The 18746-nt window shown below is 48.1% G+C and overlaps 1 protein-coding gene across 1 annotated transcript in view; it reads left to right on the plus strand.

Moving 5' to 3' along the window:
• Positions 1-2967: 2967 nt before the first annotated feature.
• Positions 2968-18746, plus strand: part of Wdr27 (WD repeat domain 27) — a 45960-nt gene continuing 30181 nt past the window's right edge. Inside the window, exons 1-13 of the mRNA XM_051206051.1 lie at positions 2968-3036; positions 4675-4816; positions 6995-7119; positions 8140-8253; positions 10302-10353; positions 12063-12133; positions 12903-13026; positions 14030-14141; positions 14920-15023; positions 16106-16173; positions 16389-16510; positions 16889-16971; positions 18275-18353. Of these exons, the coding sequence (XP_051062008.1) occupies positions 2968-3036; positions 4675-4816; positions 6995-7119; positions 8140-8253; positions 10302-10353; positions 12063-12133; positions 12903-13026; positions 14030-14141; positions 14920-15023; positions 16106-16173; positions 16389-16510; positions 16889-16971; positions 18275-18353 (1265 nt within the window). The remainder of the gene's footprint in view (positions 3037-4674; positions 4817-6994; positions 7120-8139; positions 8254-10301; positions 10354-12062; positions 12134-12902; positions 13027-14029; positions 14142-14919; positions 15024-16105; positions 16174-16388; positions 16511-16888; positions 16972-18274; positions 18354-18746) is intronic.

The raw sequence follows: 18746 nt of genomic DNA on the forward strand, positions 1-18746 counted from the left end.
GATACGCCACTCAAAGGGGTTGTGACCCACAGGTTGAGAACAACTGGTCTAGGACAGAGCAATAGTTTGGTGAAAAATAAGCATGTTCCCTTCTGGTAACAAACATCTGTTTCTCTGTAGATCCCACGTAGAAAACAGCCACTCCCTCTCCGAGGGACTTGTTTGGTCAAGGCACCTAGCATGGTGTGACATAGCTACCCTCCTCATGTGGTTCTCTTTATGGAGCCCGAGTGAGGCTCCCCACTGGAGTGCAGTGCCTGAGTGTGGTTAGGTTCCTGTATAACGGAGAGTGCAGAGGCTGCTCATGTGGGTTCTAAGGCCCTGCTGGTTGAAGTTGGGAATATTTCTGATTTTTAAGGTCCTTCATTCTACCATGGCTTTGCACCATGGCCACATGTGACATGGCTCCCGAGGATATGCCCTCCTAGTGGGAGGTACACAGCATGAAGCAATTGTGGGGTGTGTGTGTGCGCGCGTGTGGGTGTGTGTGGCTTTTCCAAGACAGGGTTAATCCATTCCTCCATCCTTTTTTTTTTTTTTTTTTTTTTTTTTTTTTTTTTTGCAATCCAATGAGTGTTTATGGGATCGTGGATGAAGGGTTATATACAGGAACATGGGCACTTTACCAGTGATGTAGCCACTGAAGGAAACGTCTCTCTTTCCCCCAGCAGGAACCACTAACTATAAATGAGCTATAAATCCTAAGGGAGAGGTGGGGACTCTTACCGCCACCCCCACGGCAGAGTCTTGGGGCTCTGTAGGTAATCACAGATGTTGCCCTGCCCAGAAGATCACTTCACAACATTGTACCCTTTCACCAGCTCTTACCTTCTTTCCTTTCTTCCTTCGGTGATGTTCCATGAGCCCCCAAGGGAGTAAGTAATACCGATGCCTCACTAATGACTGGTCAGTCAACAATCACTTATATTTAGTCTCTGCAGTGACTGCTGCCCACTGCAAAAGGAATCTTCTCTGATCAAAGCCAAGAGCAGCACCAACCCTGAGCATAAACAGATTCTAAGAGGGCAGTTCGACAGGCATAACATGTCCATAAAAACAAAACAGCCTTGGGTTGCACTCTGTTGCATTTTAAAACAAGCATGAATATAAACGAGAGACACCTGTAATTAGACATGGCCATTCAGCCAGCACTGTGACAGCATGTAGGGCCCAGTTTTACAGGTTTTACTGGCCCAGAAATTAGTTACTCTGTATTTTATTTAAATTCCACTGTTTATAGTTTTAGTAAGAAGGTTTGTTCTTGGAGACACTTTTCCTCCGAATGACAACGTTTTAAAGGGTGGGCGGGGACATGATCAGCTCTGCTTACAGAAGAGGTGTGGGCATCGGGATGACCAGAAATCACCTGCAGATTCATCTGTGCCCTGCAGTTGGGGTTCCTCTAGCCTACTGCCTCATGGGTCTAATGTGGTGAAGCCTGTGTAGGCAGACATGGTTCTGGAGACTGAGCTGGGAGTCCCACATCTTGACTGGCAGGCATCAGGAAGTGGTCTAGACAGTGGGCATGGCTTGAACATACATGAGACCTCAAAGTACACCCCTACAGTGACACACTTCCTCCAACAAGGCCACGCCTACTCCATCAAAGCCACACCTCCTAATAGTGCCGCTCCCTGTGAACTCATAGGAGCCAATTACATTCGAATTACCCCATCGCTTACGCAAGGGTCCTCCTTCAGGCCAGGTCACCGGGAGGTGGCCGTTCACCTTCACGCTCCTAAAAGTGACCCAGAAGGTGAAATAGAGACCATGGGAAGGGAGTAAAGGTCATTCCGTGTTCACGTGTATCATTTCCTTTTTGGGGACGAGGTGGGGGTGAGCGGGTATGTGTGATATGTGTCCTCATGCTAATAGTGGCTAAGCAACTGGACTTTCCTGCTGTACCTGCCCTCATCTTTCCCGCGCTTTGTGTTTTCAGACCAATAATGGAGGCACCTTCCACTGATGGCCACGCAAGGGATGTAGTTGCCGAAAGATACGTGGTTGAGTCCCAGAAGCCTACGGCTCATGCCGCACTTGCTTGCAGCACACAACACTGTGCTTTTTCTTTGGATGGAAACCGTCTCTGTGTGTGGAGCCCCAGGGGCCCTTCTCACCAGGCAGGTCACAAACCAAAGGTGTTTAAATCCAGGGTTGCAGAGACCCTTCCCCCGTCTCTCTGCTTCTCCCATATCCTGGAAACATTAGGGTCCGTGGAGTCAAACATGAGCTACGGCAGAGCAATGTTGCTAAGCAAAATCATATTGTTCAGTTCTTATGTTTGCAATGCATATGGTCTGGAGTCAACTCCCTAGAACTCGCTCTGTAGACCAGGCTGGCCCCGAACCCACAGACATCGGTCTGCCTCTGCCTCCCCAGTACTGCCATTGAAGGCATGCGTCATGGCCGCCTGATGGGATTAGCTTTCTTTAAAAAGTCTTTAAAGAACATGAGCAAGAAAAGGCTCACCTGACTCAGAAGTGTCCTCCGTTCACGTTCCAGCTTGAGCTTTCTTGCTTTGCAGTGAAGAATAAAATGTTCAGGAGAAAAGTGTCACACCTAAGTGTGTACACCTGGGAAGGCATCACCAGCCCAGGCCTCCTCTCCTGGCCAAAGGCAGTACAATCTTGACTTCTGGCACCAGACACACATCTCTCTCATGCTTAAACTCGATGTGATGGAATGCCAGGTTGTGCACGCTTCTGTGGCAGTTTCTCTCACTCACGTGTATTCCAGGGGAGCCCTGTACTTCTTTCTTTCCATGGTCTCAGTACACAGACCAGACCACATTTTATCCATGGTTCTGTCAGTGGGTGGGAGTTTGCTTTATCTTATCTGCTTATTCGTGCTTTGGCTGTGTTCTGGTACACACATGGAAGTGGCTGACTTACAGGAGATGCACAGACACAGACTCAGTAAACAATTCCCAGGAGTTTCTCAAGTGCCTGTGCATAGCTGTCTTTGCCGATGGTCAGAGCTACAGGTGATCACACCACACTCTGCCTGTACTTGATGCTTTCATGCTGTTCCCGATGGGTACAGCAGTCCCGTTACAAATTCTTCCGTGCTTTAGGATGACTGGCCACTTAGACACTCACTTTACAGGTGTGTGTGTGTGTGTGTCCAGGGCCCACCCCTCTTGTTTGTAGTGCTGGAATCTCTTGGAGTTTTGTTTGTTTTACCTGTACATTGCATGTTGGTGTGAAGGAGGTCTTTATAGATTATTGGGGATGAGTTTTCTTCTTCCAAATATAATTTATGTTTGCTTCTGGTAGCTTGCCATAATAAGCACAGGTGTTTCCTCGCTTCTTGAGTTTGGTCTCTTTTGGATTCCTATTCTAAGGCTCAGAATTGGCAGCATAATGCTGTTGTCTTAGTGGATTCAATTCTAGAAGAAATATGTTCATCCACCCATTCTTCTTCTTCTTCATCATTAAGGCAATTAGCTTGATTTCAGAATTGCTATACAAGTGTGACAGAATGGTCATTCTGTCCCTCCTCCTATATGGTATTTCTGATATGTTCTTGAAAAGGATGCATTTGTATATACTGTGTCTGTGTTCTTAGGTCTTTTAATGTTTAAGCTTCTCAGCAGCGTTTTACAGAATGTCTGACAATCACCTTTGAGGAGATTTTCCTCCTTTCTGAGAGTATTAGGAGTTAGACCCAGGACCTTACAGATCACAGATCTACCTGAGCTACAGCCCCAGCCCTTGTGGATGATGTCATTGAGACAAGAGCCTACAGGTCCTGTGATCACTTCCTCAGTCGCCTTCTCTCGATATCACGGTTTTCAGCACCCTGATGCCTTCAAGAAAAGCCATTGAATCTTACATGTCTTCAAGTTTTCTTGTCTTTCTCACCTAGAATTGTGTGCATACGGACAAGCCTGTATTACTAGGAGTAGTGTTTCTTGTCCTGTCCAATAATACCTCTTATCCCAAACTGCTTATTGTCAACTTCTATGCACTTGAGCTTCTAGAAAACTGAAGGACTCCTGATCTGTTGGCACCTCACTTCGCCTCTATTTGCATGCTTTCCCTTTTTGCTTTGACCATGGGGAGTATGTTCCATCCCATCTCTCCTTCTAACATGATTGCTATTTCTCTAGCCCACAAGTTCTCATTGCTAGTCTCCCCTTCACACTCCCACACAAATATACCCCAGTTTCCCTCTGCTTGTACTTGAGTACTGGTTTCCAGTTTCCTGGCATGTTTGCTATCCAGTCTCTTTTTACAGTGTCAGCAGAAGTCTCAAGCCCCACCCTATAGCTTCACTTGTTGTTGGGGCCAGCAGAGCCTCGGTATCTCTTGCTGTCTAATGGCCCAAATGTGTCATTCATCCTTTGCCAGCTCCTTTCTCTTTAGCTGCCAGCATAACCAGCACCTCTTCTGCATCCATTGAGTACTCCGTAGGCATTTGTTAATACATAGTAAGGAAGAAAAGCATGTAGCATTGTAACAATGTATGAGTACTCTGTATACATTTGTTAATACATAGTAAGGAAGAGAAGCAAGTAACATTGTAACAATGTATGATAACAACCAGTATACACAGGGATTTTAATGAATTAAAAGTCAACACATGCAATAAACACATTTAAAAGCCTAGGTTTGAAATTATGTTGTTTTCTGTAGACTTCTGATATTGTAAGTAACCTGTTTGTTTTTTAAGCTTCTCACCTTGCAAGGACACCGCCAGTTGATTACCGCTGTGGTTTTTGGAAATCAAACAGACCCACTTCAACTCTGCTCTGCATCCCAGGACTGTATTATAATGTGGAACGTGGACGAATGTAGAGAGAAGACACTTGAAGGTAAACGAAGACACAAAGCACAGTTTAGCAACAGTCAAATGGGGAGGTGCTGGTGATCTGTCTGGTAGAGTGCTTGCCTGTGAGTTCATTTTCAGCCTGACATGGTCTAGAACCATCTGAGGGAACCTCAGTTGAGAAAAAGTCTCCATGAGAGTGACCTCTAGGCAGACATGTAGGGCATTCTCTTGAAGCATGATTGGTATAGAAGGGCCCAGCCCATAGTTGGTGGTGTGGTCCCAGGCAGGTGATCCCGGGGTATATATAAGAAAGCAAACTAATCAAGCCATGGGAAGCAAGCCAGCAATCAGTGTCCCTTCATGGGTTCTGCATTTGTCCTCTCTTGAGTCCCCGCCCTGACTTTCCTGGACAATGAGCTACAAGCTGTAAGATGAAATAAACCTGTCATCCTCATGCTTTGGGCCATCACATTTTATCACAGCAACAGAAGCCCTCATGAAGACACCTACCATAGAGGAGACTGGGTTTAATCATAGCACCACCCAATTCAGCAGCCTGAGGGTACTCTCAACTTTAGTCAGCTTCTGCCCAGTATTTGCTCAAAGCCCTTCAAGCCCTCGCCCACAAAGAGAAAGAGCCACACACGTAGGCTCTACCTTCAGCCTGGTGGAGCAGGGACCCGGCCCTTGCAGCGATTTACTTTAGTTCTGTCTTAGTCACAGCCAATGCCACCGAGTCCCTAGGTCTGGACACAGGGGTTTTGCCCGAGGCCCCTCCTGTCCTCTTTGCTGCTTAGTCTCACCGCTCTCTTCTGTGCGGCACAACGTTTATGTGGGCCGCCATAACTAATCCTCCATGTAACTCGTTTGTCTGTTTTGCTTCCTGGGGCTAACTGTGCTATGGTTTTACCTCCTGCGTGGTGATTTTCCACAAAGGCAGAGGCCTGTCTAGTTGGGGGCTGACCCTGCAGATGCTGAAAAGAGGCTGGCATAGTGTGCTTAACATGGGCACTTCTGCAAGATCAGGGCAAGTCCATGGGCGTGTTTGTCACACACACACACACACACACACACACACACACACACACACTCCTTCCTGTAGTATTTCAATCAGGGTGCTGTTAAGGATCAAAGCTGATAGAATGAAATATAGATAACTGGTACAATGAAGTGTGTGTGTGTGTGTGTGTGTGTGTGGTGTATGTGAGTAGTGTGTTCTATGTGTGGTGTGTGTATAGTATGTGTGGTGTGTGTGCACGTTGTGTGTGGTGTGTATGTGTGTAGTGTGCTGTGTGTGTGGTGTGTGTATAGTATGTGTGTGCATGTGGTGTGTGTGTGTGTATGGTGTGTGTGTGGTGTATGTGTGTGGTATATATGTGTGTAGTGTGGTGTGTGTATAATATGTGGTGTGTGTGTGTGTGTGTGTGTGTGTGTGTGTGTGTGTGTGTAAAGGGGAGTATTACCGCACCTTATAGGTTGTGGTCCCAGTAGATCAGTATTGGCTGTAGTTCAGTCCATGAAGCTGGATGTCTCATTAGTCCCAGTTTGGTGCTGGAGTCCTATGGAATTCCTGGAGAGCTGCTGGTCTTCAGTCTGTCTCAGAATCCCTGCAGAGTAGGCTCCAACAGCAACAAGGTAGAAGCATTTGCCGCAGGGGTGAGGCCAAGCAGGCAAAAGGTGGAAGCTCCCTTCTTTCTGCTCTTCACGTGGGCTGCCACTGAAGGTGTACTCTAGATTTAGGGCAGGCCCTCCAGCCTGAAATGATCAAGAAAGTCCTTCTCAGGTATGCCCAGCTGCTTGGGTTTTAGTTAATTCCAGATGTAGTCAGGTTGACAACTAAGCTTAGCCACCTCATACGGGGTCTTTCGTTTGGCTGGTGACACATCCTTGCTAGTTAACGATGACTTCTGAGGGTCAGTGCAGAATGCGGAGTTGGTCACTGCCCGAGCCTGGATGTCAGTGAACAAGGAGAGCTTGGGTGAAGAGCTTGGTCTGAGTAGCTCTTCTGCGTGTCCATGGCCCCCTGGAGACCAGCTTCCTTATGACCTTGGTCCTGTACTTCACTGCCTGAGAAGAAAGACTGTGTTCCTCCACGCTCTCCACGCTCTCCACGCTCACGTCCTGTCCTGTTGCTCCTCAGCCTGAGCTCTGGAGCAGAGACCTGTACAGGACCCATTCTTGTGACTGATGAGCTGACGCTATCATGTGGGATTTGCTCTAGGGCTGACTCCTCGAGGGACTATCCTGGGCTCTCCTTTACAAACAGTGCTGTGTTTGAGATTTAGTCTGGACGACCGTGCTGTGGCTGTGTGTGCTGGAAACAAAGTATCCGTGATGGATGTGGAGGTGAGGTATATCCCGCTGAGGTGCTGAGCACACATTGCAGGGGGGGGGGGAGCACCTCCCAGGCTGGGTTCCTGTTGGCGACTTTCATTCCTGCTTCTGTTTTTAAAATGGCAGTTTGGGTCAATGTATTTTGTAAAGATGCTGGTGTGTGTATGGGGGGCATCTTGATCTTGTAACTGATAATAGAGTTGGTGTTAACCTGTATTTGTGTCAGCGGCTTAGTCTATTATCATCATGGCAGGGAGCATGGAAGTACACGCGGCACATGGGTAGTAGCTGAGAGCTACATCCTGGTCCTTAGGCACACACACACACACACACACACACACACACACACACAGAGAGAGAGAGAGAGAGAGAGAGAGAGAGAGAGAGAGCAGATGAAAGAAACAGAGACATAAAGGGACAGTCTGTAGTTAAAGACTTACTTTTCACCCTGAACCATGTGTTGAGAAGAGCCTGTCAGAAGAAAACCACAGGGAACAGGAAATCCAGGAGATGTCTGCCCCCTGTTTAATACCAGGTCATATTTGGCTGGTTCTCATCTTTTCTTTACTGATGACCCACCTCCCTCGGAGCTAGGGTATTAGATTTTCAGATTTTTAACCTCTAAGATGATATGGGTAGGGTAGGTCCAAATTTGGAAGGAGGGATGTGTACAATAGAAATTATTCTTTAAAGTAAAAAACATTTCCTCTCTCTCTCTCTCTCTCTCTCTCTCTCTCTCTCTCTCTCTCTGTGTGTGTGTGTGTGTGTGCGCGCATGAATGTGCACACGCATGCGGGCACACATGCCACAGAATGTGTGGAGGTCAGAGGACAACTGTAGAATTGGTTATCTTCTTCCACCGTGTTAGGGTAAGTCTTCAGGCTTGATGGCAAGTGTCTTTTGCCTGCCTAGCCCTCTGTCTGGCCTTGTAGAATTTATTTCAGCAAGCTCTCTTTTCTGTGGCACACTGTGATTTGTTGATGTTTATTATTCTAGAGAATTCCCCGAGTAACCTTGTACAAATCCTCCTAGGAGCAGTCTGTGATGGTGGAGCTGCAGGGCCATCAAGGCTCAGTGACAGCAGTAGAGTTCTGTCCCTGGCGAGCACACACCCTGATCTCCGTGTCTGAAGACAGAAGCTTTAAGGTGGGCAGCAGGGCTCTGGACATAGAGAAGCTGTGGGCACAGGGAAGCTCTGGACACAGGGATACTGTGGGCACAGGGATACTGTGGGCACAGGGATGCTGTGGGCACAGGGATGCTGTGGGCACAGGAATTCTGTGGGGATAGGGGTGCTGTGGGGACAGGGATGCTGTGGGCACAGGAATGCTCTGGACATAAGGATGCTGTGGGCACAGGGATGCTGTGGGCACAGGGATGCTGTGGGCACAGGAATTCTGTGGGGATAGGGGTGCTGTGGGGACAGGGATGCTGTGGGCACAGGAATGCTCTGGACATAAGGATGCTGTGGGCACAGGGATGCTCTGGACATAGGGATGCTATGGGCATAGGAATGCTCTGGACACAGGGATGCTGTGGGCATACGGATGCTGTGGGCATGGGGATGTTGTGGGCACAGGGATGCTCTGGACATAGGGATGCTGTGGGGACAGGGATTCTGTGGGCACAGGGATGCTGTGGGCACAGGGATACTCTGGACATAGGGATGCTGTGGGCACAGGGATACTGTGGGCACAGGGATGCTGTGGGCATGGGGATGCTGTGGGCATAGGGATGCTCTGGACATAGGGATGCTGTGGGGATAGGGATTCTGTGGGCACAGGGATGCTGTGGGCACAGGGATACTCTGGACATAGGGATGCTGTGGGCACAGGGATACTGTGGGCACAGGGATGCTGTGGGCATAGGGATGCTCTGGACACAGGGATGCTGTGGGCACAGGGATGTTGTAGGCATATCTGCCTGCTACAGTTCTATTGTTACTGCTGTGCTGGAGAGAAGATGGACCAGTGGTTAAGAGCACCACTGTCCCTGCAGGGGACCAGGACTTGGTCCCAGCACCCACACAGTGGCTCACACTGTCTAGAATTGTAGTTCCAGGGGATGCAATGCCTTATTCTGGCCTCCATGGACACTGCACACATGCAGTGCACATACATGCATGAAGGCAAAGCATTCATACACATAAAATAAAAATGAATACAATTTAAAGTGTTTACCTGATGAGGCTTTTCCTCACCCACACAAAAGTGGAGTTTTGATGTTCTGGTAGGGCTGAGATAGTCCTTAGTGCATTTCTTGGGTCTCCAGCATTTGGACATTGGGCAACTGTGGGGACTATTTTATATCTAAATCTAAAGGGGGAAATGTATATCTGCAATATTGCCAAGGATCCAGTGTCCCCAGTGAGAGGATTCAATCTGAACTAAAGTAAGCTTCAGGAAAAAAAAAAAAAAAAAAAAAAAAAAAAAAAAAAAAAAAAAAAAAGGAAAAAAGAAAAAAAAGAAAAATGTAGGTTCACATCTGAGCAGTCCTAAGTTAGCTAGTGTTACTATGATTTTACTAACAAAGGATGGGCATTTATCATTGTCCTACAAGAAAAGCTGAAAGTCACACATGTGAATCAAACCACAGAAGTTGCGAAAATCCATACTGTGGTCATTTTAAAATACCCATCTGATGAGACCTGGTGGGTCTGGACTTCCTCTGGGGGTTGGGGACAGCAGCTGTTGGGGCAGAAATCCAAGTTGACATACTTGGATAACTATGCTGAGCTTTAGTTTTATATTTCAAATAGACACAACAGGGCCTCTTGTCTCACTGGTGGTCATGAGAATGAAGAGAGTTGATATTTTGGAATGTCCCTGGAGCTGTGCCCACCACGGAAGGGATTGTGGGTACAGCAAACTGTCATGGTTGGAATGCAGCCCTGCGGCGCATGAGCACCCTCTACAGTTGGGGCACAGACCCAGGGTCACACAAATACTTCATCACCAGGCTGCTAATTGGAGTATTGACTACATGCTCAGGAATTGCTCTCTGTTAGGTATCCAAAAGTGGTCATGTATGGAAGTCTTGAGTTTTTAATAGTGCAGTGCAGGGATTCACCATGTGGGTCTTAATTCTTTAATTGTTATTTATACAGATGAATTTTTAATTGCTTAAACTTTAGTTCTGGTCTAACAATAATAACAACATTTTATGCCTCTTAAAGAAATGTGTTTCATTTAAAGGTCTGGGACTATTGTGAGGGATCCTTGATATACAGCTCATCCATTTTAACAGGTAAATCCAAGACTGTTTTACATTCTGGCTGAGTAGTCTCTGTAAACACTTTCTGAGTGTGGCCATCACCCCAGGCATACGGGTGTGGCAGTTGTAATCACCAGCCTCATCTGTGTGTAGCTGTCAATTCTGATTTCTGATTACTTCTGTATACAGAGTGGATGAGCTTTCCAGTCACTGTCTCTGAGGATTTTACTTTATACACACTCACGCGCACATGCGCGCGCATACACACACACACACACACACTCACACACACACACACACACACTCATATACATACATTTCTCAGTTAAGTGTGTGGAGCAGGTTGGCTCTCAGATAAAGGCCCCTGCTGTCCTGTGGAGAGGCACAGAGCTGGAAAAGTCTGGCGGGACACCTTCCTTACCAGTAAATGGAGGACTGGGCGGCAGGTAAGCCATTGGTTAGGCTGGAAGCATTTGTCCATCCTAAGAATTCTAGGATAATTGTTTCTCTCATCAATTTTTTTAAAAACCCCTGATTGTTCAGAAGACCAGTTTCTTATAGCCTGGCTCTCCTGGAACCTGGGGTGTTGTGTGCGAGCCAGAGGAACATTTCACCTGGGACCCCGTATTTCCTCCCTGCATCTCCGGGGTTGCTTCTGGAGTTCTCCCCACGTCCCTCCATGTGCTGTGGTGAAAGCAGGGTGGCCTATGTCAGGGCCTCTTCCCTTTCCTCTGAGATGCCTCACGTAAATGCCAGCCACGGACAGCACAGATGCCTTGGCATCCTGCTAGAGTCACTGCTGCGTTTTTCCAAGACTGAGCGTTTTTAGGTCAGTTGCCCACATGTAGAATATTGTGTTCTGATGGCCTGGCGTTGGTCACGAAGCTTGGGCCTGAAGCACATTTTCTGGAGGTTTCTTGGATTTTCCTGAAGACAATGTTGTGGAACAATTTGATTGAGGAACACAATTGCAGACTGTGATATAGACTCACTACCAGTGTCATTTGTAGCTTAATTAGGACAAAGTTTCCCAACCTCTGTTTATCTAGTTGTTCCAAGTTCTTGATACTTTAGACTACATTTTAACTAAAATTAAATTTTAGGGAGTTCTTTTGTTTAGTTTTTTTGTAAGACATCCATCTAACTTCTGTTTTTTTTTTTTTTTTTTTAAATCACTAAGTCTATGATGCCATTGTTTTTGGTCTAAAGGAACGTTTTTCCCCGTTTAAAATGCTAGCTGAGTATACTTCCTTCCTCCAGACTACTGACAGTTGCTCTGGACCTGCTCAATATGGGGAGATGGGTTTGGGCTAACCAGGACCCACAAACTATAACTCATACCCACCATTCTTTTCTTTTTAAACCAATCATCTATCTGTCATCTATCTATCTATCTATCTATCTATCTATCTATCTATCTTATCTGTCTGTCTGTCTGTCTATCTATCTATCTTATCTGTCTGTCTGTCTGTCTGTCTATCTTATCTGTCTGTCTATCTATCTGTCTGTCTGTCTGTCTGTCTGTCTGTCTGTCTGTCTTTGATATGTCTGTGTATCCATCATCTAACATCCCACCAACCATTCTTATTTGGGACAGCATCCCCTTTTTCTCTCTTGCTCATGAATGTTTTCAAATTTATATTCATTTATAATTTTGCCTCCCGTTATAAAGATTGGGAATAGTGCTAAGTCAGCTAGAAGAAGCACTGTCCACACCGACTGCCCTATGCTCCCCCCCTCAGCTTACCCTCTCCTGAGTTTGCTTATCAATGAAGAAAACCAGCAGCTGGTCACTGGCAGCGCTGATGGCCAGGTGAGAGCCCTACCCTGCAGTTACACCCGAGTTTCAAACATACGTAAATGTGAGCACGTGCACGGTCTCTGTTTTACGCCGTGTCCTAGGCTGTGTCCCGCGGTGCATCTCAGCGCGGTGGTGGGGTTGGTGGTGTTTGGAGGCCTCTGACCAGTGGCAGAGACCTTGGCCGACATGCTCTAAGGCTGCTATGCAGTATCTGACTGAATGTAGCGAGAGCTGCAACCACTTGCTCAGCCATTAGCGTCAGAGGATTTTAAAACCGAAGATATTTATTTTAAAGACTTTAACGCAGACACTTTAGGTTTAGTTTATAAAGATGCCATTGATGCAGACACGATGAAGTTGCACATCAGGAAGCTAAGCTAAGTTTGTTTTCTTTTTCTTAAGCTCAGCTGCCAATCTCCTGTGTGCTAGGGCCCAGTGACAGGGTAGAAGAGCTCGCGGCTCAAATTCTGTAGCATGTGCTGTGTGTCAGTGATCTCGGGGCCCCCATAGGTGGCTCTGTATGACAGTGACTCACAGCCATGTCTGACCTAAGGTTCTGGACAAGATTGTGCCCCCACCCCCACCCCTGTAAGCACCTGCTCAGAAGCTGCGCTGCTTTCAAAGAGGGGCTAAAAGCAACGCCCCCGGCAGCGCAGCCCAAGTGTCTGGGGGCCCCGGAGCATATGTGGTGCTGCTCGCCTGCTCGGCATCTTCCCTTTGCGTCGTCTTACAGTAAGTGTCACTGGCTTCTTGAAGGGGACCTGTGTCTTTGCTCTTCCAGCTGTGGATCTTCAGCCTGACGGACGGACATCACTACCACCGCGTGGCTCACGTGGACCTCAAGAAGAAGAGCGAGACTTTCTCCACCCGAAGAGCGGTGGCTGGGCAGCACTGCCGTCTACCAGGTGGGCTTCTCGTGCCCTGTCGGCCTCCCGCGTGCACACAGCACCTCGGGGCGCACATCAGGGCCTCCGCTGGGCAGGGTGGGAAGGAATACTAGGGAAGCTTCCGATTTGGGAAAGGCCGTGGGTCCTGACGTCTGACACCACGGAGCCCCATAGCTTCTGTGCCCCGGGCTGGAGGCTGGCTCACAGAGTGACTCTGAGGGCGGGCGGGAGACCACAAACCCTTGGGTTGTCATCAGTGCAGGGGCTCAGGAGGGCAGGCCCTGCAGCCGTCTGAGTGGAGCATCTGAGGAAACTGGCGCATTGTCCCCAGGGTATTGCTTCACTGTTTCCATTTCAGATGCTCACCCATCTCCTCCTTCGGGTCTCAGGCCCTGCTTTCCGACCCCTGCCTACTCCCCTAAGCTCCTCACCGGCTCTGTGGTCCAAACTTGCATCCTTATCTGTCTCCTCTACACCTCCGCTCACCTGCTCTAGGCCCCTTAACGTGAGGAGTGATGGTGTCTTTTCTCAGCGAGGCTGAGAGCCACTGTGGTTGTGGGTCCCTTGTCACTTTCCTGCCCTATTTATTTGTTCTTATGGGTATCCGTTCCTTCCTTAGTTTATGTTTTTTGTATGGCTTTAAATGTTTTTTTTTTTTTTTTTTTTTTTTTAAATAAGGTCAGAAATTACTGTCCTACCTTTCCTCCAAATCTATTAAGCCATGATTGTTGTTGTTTTTAATAAACAGTCGCTCATCCTTTAATACAGCTTAGATCCATTTTAGGAGTCGCGGCATTAACCTCTATGGATGGACAGTCTCTTTCCCCCATTCCCCATCCCTTTTAGACTCAATCTGGGACTCCCTTTTCATTCTTAGCTTTATTTTCTCTTAGCCTAAATGCTTTTCTGGTTTACGATTCACTCTGTTCACGTGTTATTTCTGAAGCGTCCCTGCGTCTGTCCCATTAGCTGATCGCCAAGCAGCGTTGCTTCTTAGGTAATCAGTAACTCTGTTCCCTAGAAGGCAGCCGGTACCACTCCAGCCATGAGGTGGATAAAAAGGAAGAAGCTGAAGCAACATTCCCGGTCCTGAGCCTGGCACACCTCTGCCTGCAGGATTCCCAGTGTGGAGTGTATGTATGAGCAACAGGGCCAAAGCTATGGGCCGCTAACTTTCTTAAGCGAGCCTTAGGTTCAGTTTTATGAAGGGTTGAAGCAAGCAAACACCAAGTTTTTCTCTTATTGTTACTGCTGACCGTGTTCCTAAAATCGCATGTTTTAACTCTTAGCTTTAGTACATTTTGCCAGTTTTATTCAAGCCGTGCTGTGGTAAATTGTCCAGTGAGGAGTGGGACTTCCCCAAGAAACAACCACGCTGCAGTAGACACAGTGGGGTCCCTTCATGTGGTAACCGTGCCAACTGCAGCGGGAACACAGCAGAAGCAGGGGGCTTCTGGAGCCAATCCTCCGGGGCTTTGCCGCTCCAGGATGCACCCAGAGTGGCTCTGCTGTCCCCTGGGCTGTGTCCCGCAGACCCCAGGGCTGTCTGCAGCTCCTCCGCCACCGTGGTCACCGGCAGCACTGGTCTGAGCACCTGCCTACATCCTCACATGATCTGCAGGCTTCCGTAAACTCAGGAGGAAATACGGACCACACAGGACTGAGCCATGGCCACGCTGTGTGTCTCGGGGATACTAATAGACAGGAATGGCTGCACTGAAAGCCAGCACCGCATCCCCGAGCACAACTAAGGGATAAGTGTCTAGCTGAAGAAGTGTCCGGTGGACACAGCCTTTGTGTTGGTCACACAGGTGTGCGTCCGCCCCCACCGTGTTGAGGAACAGGAATTCTGGGGGATGTCGGGGCGCTAACCTGGAGGAAGATTGCTTGTTTCTTTCTTTCTAAGGTTAGTTTTTCTCCTGAGGGCACCAAATGCCTGTGGATTGGAAGCTCGACGGCTTTATTCATAATTAACCTGGCGAGCGTCGAATTGGAAGCTGCTTTACATTTCAAGGGTGAGATCTTGAATTCAGTAATCTTTGAATTTGAGGATAAGTGTATCAGTAGCCCAAACATGGCACCTGCTCAGACTGTCAGTAACCTCTGTGCTGCGGAGTCTGACTGACATGGATTTAGTTATGATCTTCAGGAACATCCAGCACTTCCGTCTCCCAAGTGTGTCCCTCAGGCCCCGTGAGCACCCCCCATCCTTGTGTGCAAGGGTTGTGTGAAACCCTCCTTCATTCAACTGCGCCAGGCTCCTGCAAAGCTCTCTTTCTGTCTTTGAGTTGGGAGCCTATAAGCCCCCTCCTCCCCCGCCCCCATGTGTCAGGCATCTAGAGACCTTCGTGTATCAGGCATGTATGTACCACAGGCTCCCACAAGCTCCCACGGGCTCCCACAGGCTCTGTCAGAGCTGCTGGGATTTCACTCTGAATACCTGGCACTGGTCTAGACAACATACAGGAGGAGTTGTTCTCTCCAGCCCTGGAAGAAAGTAGGAGCCCTTACCCATTCCCCTTCCTGCCAAGAAGCCCCAGGCTCTCGTGTGCCCCAGTTCTGTTCAGTCTGTGTGGGGGGCAGGGGGTTCTCCTGAGTGTGGACTTGCACCCTCTCTAGATTGTGAGGTTTGCCTGCTGTTCGGGGTAACCAGGGCTCCTGCTTGGTCCTTCCCTGCAGTTTTCTTCCCCATAACACCCCACTCTAGTTAGGCGCTCTGAAAACGTGACTTTGCTGTGATCCCCTGCTTCCCCATACCCCAGCTGGGTAAATGTATGGCTCAGCACAAACCCCCCTTCCCCTGGCCAGCCTTTGATTTGTGTCCCAGAGGCTCTGTGTCCCTGCCCTTTGTACTTCCTCTCGGCAGCGGGCTCTGGCTACAAACCCTTGCCAGCAGTTTGTGCTCTGGCCCATGTCTGGATTCCTTACCAGCTGACTATCTGTCCACACCTATCCCCAACTGTGGGCTTCTCTACCAGGTGTACATCTTATAGCACAAGGACACTAGATGTGGTACTTCTAACTAGGCTGAACAAATGAGTCAGCTACTCGTTTCCATTTATCAACATCTCCAATATCTATTTTGACGAACATCAAGAATTCCAGAGCCTGAGCGTTCAAGTTGCTGGATCCTGTGCAATCATGAGTGAGGCCACGGGTCCCAAGGTGAGTGGTGACAGTTGCGCCGCGGGCATGCCTGTCCCATGCACTTCCCCGTGCCCTCTTGGTGATCATGTGAAACTGTGGTTTATTGCACACGGGTCTCCCCCTCCTTGTACATGTCAAGCAGATCTGTCACAGTTGTGTTTGTGACTGGAGAGTTGGGGCACATCCACAGGCCCCCGTCCAGCCATGCTGCTAATCATTTAAGTGTCCCACAGGCATTTTGCATCCTTGCATCTATGTTTGGAAATAAGATTGCCGTGTTAGAAATCAGTCTGGCTGCTCTGCTGAGCTCTCAGAGGTGCCCTGGTGCCGGAAGGACGCTTTCCGTGCTGGCAAGGTACATATTGCATTGTGTGTGTGGGTGCTTACCTGCCTGCTGGTAAACAATGGAAACTCAACCACACTAATGCTCAATGAAAGGACTAATTTTTTTATGCCATGATTTTACTGTACTGAAACCTAAATGGCTCATAGTGTAACGTAAAATGCTAGTTTATTTCAAAGTAGAATGTAAATTATAAAAGTGGCACCTTTATTGAAGTACGTCAGTATTTTTCTCATAAAGATAAGGACGGTGGTGGTTTTAATTTCCAGATATTGTAAGCCTACATAATTGCCTGAGTTAATCTCACACTGTCCTTAAAAATGTACGTCGCATTGAAACAGTCCTGCCATATCATCGTTTGCTCTCACAGTGTGGCTGTCTTTATTTTAGCTCCTGCGTCCTTCCAACTTCTCCACTGTGCTTTGGAGTTACTAAGGAAAACTCTCCTAAGCCTGCTAACGCCAAAAGACACGGTTAGTGTCACACCCTCTGAAACACAGGCACACAGGTTGGGAATGCACTCCATCCATCCACCCCCCCCCCCACCGAGTTTGTCGTAATTCACAGGAACTCAAGGGCGCGTGTCTCAATACCGACGTGGTTTCTTGGGGGACTTGCGGTGGTGGCACCAGTGGTGAACCCTGGGTGGCTCAACAGCACGCTATTGCATCGTGCACCCTTCAGTGTGCGTTTCTGAAACATCTGACCAAAACATACCTGTCACAACTAGCAGGGATCTCTTGTATCAGTAAGGCTGTAATGCAATGATATTGCCGGTTGGTTTGTTGGGAACTGCGACCAAATAGTCCTCACATTGATTTTTTTTTTTTCAAAGTGTATTTTTAAAGTTATCTTTCGTGTTCAGACGGCAGAATTCATGGTGCCCCAGTTATTTTTATTATAGGAGGCATTCACCGGTGAGTGCTTCATTGACCAATGCAAACTCACAGTCTCATAAAGCCTCTTGACTGACTGACTTAAGATTAACAACGCCCCTCCCCCTGGCTCCCACCAGTCAGTCCCACTGATAAATTCTGTATATCTTCACCACATCTACACATTTCCTTGCCTTTTTACCCCCAGGCTACTGGCCCAGCCTCTTCTAGTTCCCCAGGTCTGGTTTAGAGGAAGAGGCGCTAAATGTCCCTTGTGTTTCTAGGGTCCCTATCATCTGGAGCACCCCATTCTGAGGCACAAAAGTCATTAAATCCTTGAATTTGATTTATGGGGCAGGCAGCCTGCCCCTGTTTGCACTATCATTCTTCCTGGTTGTACGTTCAGTGGAATTCATGTCAGGGTGAGCCAGTATACTGTGGTCCATTCCGCCAGGGACCCCGTGCTGGACCATAGATCAAATGCATTTGGTGTACATGCTGTTACCTGGGTGTGGTGTCACACGCCTTTAATCCCAGTGCTTGGGAGGTGGTGGCATTCCAATCTCTGTGAGTTAGAGGCCGGCCTGGTGTACAGAACTTTGTGAGTTCTAGGCCAGCCACGACTGTTCCACAGAGAAATCCTATCCCCCAAAAAAACAAACAGAAAAAGAGAAAAAGAAATACATGGTGTTACATGTAACATGGTTTAGTATAGTTGGCATTGTTTTCTTGTACTTTTCATCTCCTTGATGAACTTTTGGCTGTTTTTCCTTGGCTTGACTTCTGCATGGAGTCTTTTCACTTCATCAGGTCAGAGGGTCGTCCTGTCAGAACTTTCCTGGTTTGGGGGACGGTGATTCGTGACGTTAAATGTTTGCTGCTTCTTCTTCATGTCACACAGCTGTGAGGAGTGTCATGGAGGACCGGCCCCTGGTTTTCCACACTAAAATTAGGTCGTCTGGCTATACATCGGCACCACAGTAAGTACCAGCCATCATATGTCTGTCAGTGGTAGAACTGACCTGCCAGAACGCTGTGGAGATGGGGTTTTGTCTGGACACTAATGTGTCTTTGGAGGGTTTCCACCATGAACAGGGCAGGCAGGGACCTAAGACAGGTTAAAATGTGAGCTAGACCCCAGAGTACCACGGTCACCATAAGGGTACCAGCTGTGCAGTTAACATTTGCTAAATTCTTACTGGCTGCTGACCTCTGCTCAGCTCCTTGTGTTCTGGTCAAATCATCAGGTTTGTTGTGGTGAGCGAGAAGCTGGAGGTGTGGAAAAGTGAGGTAGCTCACCACGGCCTGGCTGGACTCTCTCTCTCTCTCTCAATGGGGGTTGCCCTTCTGTAAATATGTTTTTTCTTGCTGGT

This window comes from Phodopus roborovskii, unplaced genomic scaffold, assembly GCF_943737965.1.
Source record: "Phodopus roborovskii unplaced genomic scaffold, PHOROB, whole genome shotgun sequence".
Lineage (NCBI taxonomy): Eukaryota > Metazoa > Chordata > Mammalia > Rodentia > Cricetidae > Phodopus > Phodopus roborovskii.